At 51.6% G+C, this 8,296-nt stretch overlaps 4 protein-coding genes across 4 annotated transcripts; all 4 read left to right on the top strand.

Annotated features, from left to right (window-relative positions):
• Positions 1–12: 12 nt before the first annotated feature.
• Positions 13–2,160, top strand: TEOVI_000130100 (uncharacterized protein; the record flags this gene model as incomplete). The annotated part of the gene is made up of 1 exon (XM_067224542.1): positions 13–2,160. One exon carries the CDS (start codon positions 13–15, stop codon positions 2,158–2,160), a length of 2,148 nt encoding a protein of 715 aa, XP_067080643.1.
• Positions 2,161–2,626: 466 nt separating this feature from the next.
• TEOVI_000130000 (protein of unknown function (DUF4042), putative) lies at positions 2,627–5,461 on the top strand (the record flags this gene model as incomplete). Its single annotated transcript, XM_067224541.1, has 1 exon — positions 2,627–5,461. The coding sequence occupies one exon, from the start codon at positions 2,627–2,629 to the stop codon at positions 5,459–5,461; it is 2,835 nt and encodes a 944-aa protein (XP_067080642.1).
• A 261-nt stretch (positions 5,462–5,722) lies between these two features.
• On the top strand, positions 5,723–6,991 carry TEOVI_000129900 (uncharacterized protein; the record flags this gene model as incomplete). The annotated part of the gene is made up of 1 exon (XM_067224540.1): positions 5,723–6,991. One exon carries the CDS (start codon positions 5,723–5,725, stop codon positions 6,989–6,991), a length of 1,269 nt encoding a protein of 422 aa, XP_067080641.1.
• A 671-nt stretch (positions 6,992–7,662) lies between these two features.
• Positions 7,663–7,914, top strand: TEOVI_000129800 (uncharacterized protein; the record flags this gene model as incomplete). The annotated part of the gene is made up of 1 exon (XM_067224539.1): positions 7,663–7,914. The coding sequence occupies one exon, from the start codon at positions 7,663–7,665 to the stop codon at positions 7,912–7,914; it is 252 nt and encodes an 83-aa protein (XP_067080640.1).
• Positions 7,915–8,296: the final 382 nt, after the last annotated feature.

The following is an 8,296-nucleotide window of genomic DNA, read 5'->3' as shown; positions in this document are numbered from 1 at the left end:
AAAAAAAAATATATGGCCTTCCTCCTGAGGGCGATTGGTTTCACGGAATCCATACCAGGATTCCCCTACACTCCGTGCAGTGGTTCCAGCACCACTACTGCTGACACTCCGACCATCACATGGACCATGCGGCAGGGTGAATGTGATGAAAGCAAGCGATCCGTCACAATATTTTCCGTGAATTTGGCAGATATGGAGCCACGGAAAAGGGAGTTAGTACGCCATGCAATGAAGAGGGCTAAGAGCTTGCTTCTTCCTGGTATATTGCGTTGCTATGGGGCTGCTGAACACCGAGACACGGTGTATCTTGCCACCGAGCCTTGTGAACCACTGAGTAAAATGAAATGTGGACAAATGGGGAGTCCCTTAGCCACGTCTGGTGATGACGATGATGAGGGTGAAGCCTTTAATGACATTGTTGCATTGGGGCTGAAGGCCGTTGGATCCGCCGTGAGTGCACTTCACAAGAATAAGTTGATTCACGGAAACGTAGGGCGTGACTCCGTGTTTGTTATCTCGACCGGCGAGTGGAGGCTCTTTGGTCTTGAGCTTGTTAGCGGTTTTGATGACGTTGGAAGTTCATATCTTTCATATTGTTCGTTACTTCCGGCGTACCGCCGTCCGCCAGAAACGCAGCACACGAACTATGAGAGCGGTGGGAAAACGTGCGCTATCGATTCGTGGGGATTGGCCTGTCTCATATACGAAGTTCTGGGAGTGAACGATCAGACCTCAGGCAAGTTGTCACAGTCTTGTAGTACAGAAGATCTGCGTAGCTGTCGAACACTTCCACGGACTCTGCAAAGTGGCTTCAGCGGGCTTTGCGCAGTTAATCCGAAAATGAGACATGATGTAGATCGATTCCTGCGAACAAGCGATTTCATCATCTCAAGTGACTACGTCCAATCTATGCAAATGCTAGATGACTATTCCCTAAAGGATGCTGCGGAGCGAGAGCGGTTCATGGAACACCTCGCGAACGTCGTCCACACATTTCCCAGGGATGCTTGTAAGCACCTGGTGCTCCAGAAACTTCGGGCTTCCTTTACTTTCGGGATATTACCTGGTGTCGTGGATACGGTGGTGAAGATAGCGGCTCGGATGCCGTCACCGGAGGAATATGCGACTCATGTCTCCCCGGTTATTGTAGCTTTGTTTCGCTCTAAGGAGAGAATGGTTAGGTTGCGGATCCTTCAACACGCAGCAGAGCTGCTTCCGCAAATGCCGCCTGCCGTCGTCGATGGTGAGGTGTGGAGCGAATATGCTTCAGGTTTTGAGAGTCCGATAGCGGCTATTCGAGAGCACAGTGCTAGGGCCCTCGTTCCTATCGCGCCTTTGCTGACGGAAAAAAGGATCGTAAATGATGTTCCAAAGTATATTGCCCAGTTGCAGCAGGACTCTGAGGGCCCTATTCGCACGAATGCCACCATCGCCCTTTGTTTGATTGCTGACACCATTCCAGCGGAGTATAGGTCAAAACTGTTCGCCCAAAGGTTTGGTAGGATGTTGAAGGATCCTTTTGCTCCCAGCCGTACCGCGGCCCTTCGTTCTTTTCACACAACATTGAAGCACTTCACCGCGCAAGATATCGCAGAGTTGGTGATTCCAGGTGTTTCCCCGCTTTCCATGGATAAAGTGGCAGAGGTGCGAGCAGTGGCCTTGGACGTCATACATGCCGCCGTTTCCCGCTTAGATGCGAACCACAGGGAAATATCGTCGAGTACAGCGAATGAAGGTAATGTCATTCCCCCTGCTGGGGTTGTTAACAACAATACAAACGGGGCCGGAAATGAGGTAAAGGGCAGTAACGCGGCGTTGGATACAAAAGGTTGGGGGAGCAGTGGTAGCAGTAGTGTCATTCAATTGGAATCCACCACAAAGGGGGGGATGGAAAACTCCATACCAGCAGCGTCGAAAGCGTCCCCATTCCCACAGAAAGTGTGGGGTTCACAATCGTCGCCGTCTGTGCGTGAGGACGATGAGGAGTCTTGGGGGGAAGAAATACAAATGAAACCACAGAAACTACGTCTGCATGGCACTGCAACAAGGAATGGAACTGGTGCAGTAGTCCCCGATTCTTTGACCTCAGATGATCATCCGGAGGACAAACGCACGCTGAAGATAAGAAAGAAGGGCATTGGCGCCTCTCGCCTGTCGTAGTATTTACAGGCTGTTTCTTCTTTCTCTTTCCCGTGGTGTAGTTACGATTAGACGCTGTAAGGTTGGCTGCACTGTTAGGGTCCATTGCCTTTATCCATGCTGTAACGAACTTCCTTGGTGGAAATACCTGACTTAATACGGTCGAATCATTACTGGTAACATACGGACGCACACTTGGACGTGTAATCAAGTTCCTCTTTGCCGTCTTGTGGTGTAAGTGTTGCGTGTGTGCCTCTGGCGATCTCACTGTAGTTTGTCCATACGTTGTTTGGGGCGCATTTGTTTTCCCTTCCTCTTTTCTTTTTATTTGAATGGTTCGCTCACTGCCACCCTCGTACGAGGTCCCTGGACTTTGCTTCAAGTGGGGAAAAGCTTCAATAGAGTATCAAGTGGACCTAAAGAGGTAAAAGGAAGGACAGGAAAGTGGCGTCGATCTATCGAGTAGACTATTGAGGCAACGATCGAAATGCAGACAGCCCCCCCTGCCACAGCGGCAGAGTGCAGTGGAGTCGTGAAGCATCACCTTTGGGTATTTTACACCGCGCTGCGTTCCAGTGCTGATGAGGTGGTTTCTGCCGCTGTGGAAATAACAGGACTTGGTGAGGAAGGATCCCATCGCCGGGGATGGGGAAAAGCAGCTGGATCGGAAAGACATGACTTAACGCGAAATGGCTCGTACTCTTCTCATGCAAGGGGACCAGCTATTCCGGAAGACTCGCTGATAACCGCGGCTACCGCGATGTTAGGGAGGCTACTGCACGAAAATAGAAAATGCGGTGGTGACGGAAGAGGCCACGTCCACTCCCTAACTGAGTCAGAACATATGCAACGAATAAATACTCTTGCGCAGGTAATCACATGGTACTGTTGGGCAGCCGTACCGGTGTCGGAGAACACTTTCGACTTCTCGTTACTAGCTGCCAACCGCCAGGATGCGTCGAGGCAGCAGCGACCAGTGCGGAGGAATGTGAATGGCAGTGACAGCAAATCTACTAGCAGTTCTCACCTAATTGAAGATGGGCAGATGGCCGAAAAAATATTTGGTGTAGGGGTGGAAGCGGTGGTTTATGCTTCCGTCAGTAACATTAACAAAGGAATGGTTGACGCTCATGCTACTCAGGGTGGCGACGGTAGCGGAGAGTGTGCTTCTGACGAACTCTGCCACATGGTGCGTATGTCGGCTTTTTATATGCTTGTGGCTGCGCTGATGCGGTTTCGCAATTCGCCCTTTAACGTTACTCGATACTTACCTGTGTTGTTTCCTGAAGTGGATGCGAGAGATGCCCGGGTTTCACACCCGCTGCTCACTCCATTGTTGTGGCATAGAGAGGAACGAATTCGAGCGGCGGCGGCTGCCCTGCTCTCCGCCTTGCTCCGCAAGCTGAGCACCAATTTCACATATGCAGAAGAGCCACAACAGAAACGGCAGTCTTTCCTGTCTTTGGCGTCACTGAGTGGTCGGGTTTTAGCTTCTATACATTATGCACTACTGTGGGCAACGCAGACGCCGGATACCCCTGAGCTAATGCAAGGTGTCTGTTCCAAAGCGGTTAATGTGCAAAATCACCGCACTGGCATTCACTTTTCTGTTTTTTCCGTACTCGTCGCAGTCACGCCGTACAATCGGTGCCCACAGTGCCGTGAGATGGTGGGCAGTGTCTTGCGCATGAATGTGCTCCGCGAGTGCCTTGTCACATGTGACAGCGGTAGGTTTAAGGCGGCAACGGCCTTCCTTTGTGAAGTGTTAAAATCCGAGTCTCTTATTAGTGTGGTGCACGACTGCCTCTTGTGGGACGAAGAAAACGTTAAAGTAGAAGCAAAAAATCTCGAGCCCTTCAGTCGAAGCGAGCCACGTTGTGACGGTTTCAGGGCACTGGTTGATTCACTTTTAACGCATGCCGCGGCACGCGTGGAGGTTTGGAGGTGTGTTGTGCAACTCTCCCGCTTGCATCCTGCTACCGTGGGGGCCCACTTCTCACAACTTATCACAGCTTCCCGTGCCGTTCTACGATTGAGTACGGGGTTAGAGGGGACCACATGCCCTGCGGGAGGAGCTGCTGATGCAACTCTTGGTGAGTGTCTGCGGGGGTGGGTGCATTTCATGGGTTATGTCTGGCAACCCTTCGATGGACAGTCGGCGGACCCCGCGCTTCGACCCAACTATGCCTCCCACCGGGCAACGCAGTTGCAGAAGGAACAAATCGTGGCGGAGCTTGTCCTTCCGGTGCTACGAATGGCAGTTAGGGATTCTCGGCACATCGAGGCCCGCCGGGCTGCTTTACGTTGCCTTGCTCAAGTGGGGGATGAGTATTTGCTCTCCCTTTCCGACAGTGCTCGCCAGGAGATTATCGAAAAGGTTGTCGCCGCGACATCTGCAACGGAGAGCAGCGGCAGAGCGGAGGCCTTCACAACTATTGGCGTGTGGGCGTGGAAGTACACCGCCCTCGACAGCAAGACACTGGACTTCGTCGACCTTGCGGTCTCCTGTCTCTTCAATGACCCTTGCTCCACCGTCCGAGGGAAGGCGGCTTTCGCTCTCTCAAACATCACCTCACGATTGATTGAGAATTCAGCGGAGGGCGATGGTGATGACGGCGTAGAAAGCGCTGCCGCTCATGAGAACCCCCTTAGGCAGTCTCCACGCCACATTCAGCTACTCTGTGAGGTTGCTCTGCATGCTGCCGAGCAGTATGACGACGCTGCCATAATGGGGCATGGCATTCGCATAATGAGTCACCTCTTGGGGTGCCTTACCTTCGAGGAACTAATCGCCGAGGCGAGGGCGGAGTGTGAGGAGCAGCAACAGGTTGTCGCGGAGGCATTCTTTGACACTCTTCTACGATTTTTAAACCCCTTCAGCTGTGATGCCAAATTAAGATGGAATGCTTCATGCGCTCTTGGGTTCGGTCTCGCGCGGGAGGTGGTTTTCGATGCGGAGCCAAAAGGAGCGACTTCTGCTGTTGAACGGCTGTGCACTGTGGTATGTAGTGATCGCATTTTCAAGGTCCGTACGCAAGCCGCTTCAGCCCTCGCGCGAGTCCCCCCGTCGTGCCTTACTGCGGGGCGATACGCCACAGCGGACCTCACACCTGTGGTGGCCCGCGCGCTGTGTGGTGCACTGCGGGAGGTTATTGGAGACACAACGGAGACATACGCCCAGTACAAGGAGCAGGGCGCCTTGAGGGCGGCGTTGCGGCAGGGGTTGAGCGTGATGATCACTGGTGCAACATCGAGTGCCGAACTGCAGTGCATTTTCGCTGAATTCCGGACGATTCTTGTGGCAGAAGGTCTTTTGGGGTGAGGTGAAAGGTCGGGGTTGGGAAGCGCACGGCGTACACTGGGGACAAGTTATCGAGAGAAAAGCTCATTATGCACCTCTCGCATCCCAGAAGTGTGTACACACGTCTTTTTTTTGTGTGTGGAAATCCCATCGATTGTTGTTGTTGCTGTGACCTTTTCTGTGCGTATAACGTGTCTCTTTTTCTTATTTGCGTTTGTGCAATGATGCTTATACACGCGATTTTTGTGGTACCTTTCTAAGACTAGGAGGAAAAGGGTGTGTATGCCAGCTGTCTGTCAAAGTCTTATCAGTGGCTATGAGGAAGAGAACCAATATTTGTTAGTGGAGGCCATCCACATTCAACGAGAGTTAAAACACTGTGGTGCTGAGCCCATAGCAACCGATCCGTGTGATCGCATGTTTCCCAAACAGTACGCATCACCTCTACAAATGCTGAGGCGCACCGAGAATCAACCTATAGCCCTCAGCAGCGAACTGCTGAACACTTGGGGAGGCACCACAAGACAGGATCGAAAGGAATGCTACTGCCAGCCCAAACTGCTGAGTGCTAACTACTGCAGGGTTGAGCCGTACTGCAATAACAAGGTAGCCAGACCTCAGTTGCCCTCTGCTTTCGGAGGAAAGGGTTCGTTGTTTCCAAGTATCGCCGCAAGGCTCGAGAACGACGTTGCCCTAGGATTAGCCGCGTCACTTTGGCCAAGCGGTAATGTCGTTGGCCATTGCGATGATCGGCTCGCGCATCTACTTGTTCTTTCATCGACTATTGTTCGATGCAAAAAGATCGCACAGCGCGACTGTGAGAAGTTGGGAGGTGTTGCTGCCGCTCGTGGTGTTTCTTCAGAACTTCGCTGTGAGTACATGAAGGCCATTGAGCATTTGGTTTACCTTGAGCGTAGTGTGACGGAGACTATTTTGCTGGTCCCACCAAATTTGGGGGTAAGTCAGGAGCGGCTGCCGTGTCGCGGTGGCGCTGCATTGCAGGACTCGGTTGCAAAGAGCCACACATCCAAAGGCACTTCGGTGGAGTTGTCTGTTTCTATATTGAGTGCCGTACGCGTCTTGAAGGGCCTTATCGAACCTGCTACGCTCACAGACCGGGCAACCTCCAACCCAACTTGGCAGTACTCCCTCGTACGCACCGCTGCAGACGTACCGAGTCGCTACGATATTGTTGACGCCATGTCCTACACGTTGGAGCCCTATCCGGGCCTCGCGGTGCCGCGGATTTATTGCGCAGTGGCGCGGCAACTCGCCCTCGAAATTCTTCGGAGTGCTGGTAATGGCTCTATTGGCGACCGTGCCGCCGTCGCTGCGCTGCGTATTTTACAGCACATCAACACAAGAACCGAGTGCCTCTGCTCGGAGGAGCGAGAGGCGGGTCAGCGGTTCCTTTCGCGGCTTCAGTGGCGCCTGCAGCGGTTGACGCAAATGTTGGCATCAGAAGTAGTGGACGAAGCAACGCTGCCGACGCGAGAGCTGGTTGCCGCCACACGAATGTTCTGCGGGGACCCTCCCGTCGACTTCTCTTGAGAACGGTAAACGCATATATATATATATATTTCTGGCTTGTAAACTGGAACCGCTCCCTATGCCGTACTGCTAGTAGTGCGCTGAAATAAAGCTGTGTGCTGTACTTTAAGTTTGCAATTTAAAAAAACCTGTACGCTCACTTACGTGGAGATTATTTGGAAGAAGAGAAAAAAGGGTGGGGGCGTGACGCATCCGAATTTTTTTGGGGGGGGGAGGAAGGAGGTGTGCGCCTCACCTGGCGATCATTTGAGGTGAAGGTGACAAAAAGTGAGTCTTTGGTTCGTCTAATATTTTTTTTGTTTTTTGTCGTTGCTCCGTTGGTATTGTTTGATTATTTTTAAAAGAGAGAAAAATGTTCATTTTTTTTTTTTCGCAAACGTGCGTGCGTTTATTCTTCCCCCATACTATCGCGTGGGATTCGCTTAGCTATTTTTCGTTTCTTTTTGTATATTTGTTTGTTTCTACCTGCCGGAATGCGGTGTGGTAAAATATGTAGCCTTGTTTATTTCAACTTCTTGTGTAACAAACCCCTTTCTTTTGATTTTTTTTTGTGTGTTACTTATACTTCCTGCGCATTTTTTTTTTGCCTTTTCTATCGTATTCCCCACAAGATCGGTTGCTTCACAATAGCAACATTTCGCTTCCACTGGGAGAAGCAGTGGTTTAGTGCCATGTGGCGCGAAAAGTGGGATATGTGCTGCGAAGGCATTTCAACTCTTTGGACCGTTGGGGGACGGCTGCGGAACGTTTACAACAGTTCAAAGAGCGAGGCGGAAAGGCGAAGGGACGTTTGGTCCACATTGCTCTGCACAGCCACATTTGCCATGACAGCTGTGGCCTTTGCGGCGATTGATGCGCACGGTGGTGTGCCACCGGTAGTGTGGAACGTGTTGGGTGGAGCAAAGCGTTTGTTGAGGCGCTAAGCGGCTCCGGGGGTATGTGGATGCGCTGCTTTAAACCATGAAGTATCGATGTAAACACGGCAGTATGGAGATGCGTGTTGCCAGGAACTGCGGTGTTGTGCAAACCCATATGGGGACATTTGCACCGCCAAGGGTTCATTGCTAATATTTTGTGTGATTCTTTCCTACCTCGCCCCACCACTACCACCACCTCATCGTCATTGTTTGCGGGTATCCGAGTTTATTGTCTCCGACTTTTACCACTCGAGTGTTTTCCCTTTCTGACACTACTGGGCATCATTGTTGTGCGGACCCGTGTTTGACTGCAGTGAGAGAAGACGTGTGATAGAAACAGCAAAAAGAAAAAAAAAAAGCGACCGTACGAGGTGATGGTTTACCACGG

The sequence above is a fragment of the Trypanosoma equiperdum genome, assembly GCF_001457755.1.
Source record: "Trypanosoma equiperdum strain OVI genome assembly, contig: ctg_346, whole genome shotgun sequence".
Lineage (NCBI taxonomy): Eukaryota > Euglenozoa > Kinetoplastea > Trypanosomatida > Trypanosomatidae > Trypanosoma > Trypanosoma equiperdum.
This window is presented reverse-complemented; position numbering and strand designations above follow the sequence as displayed.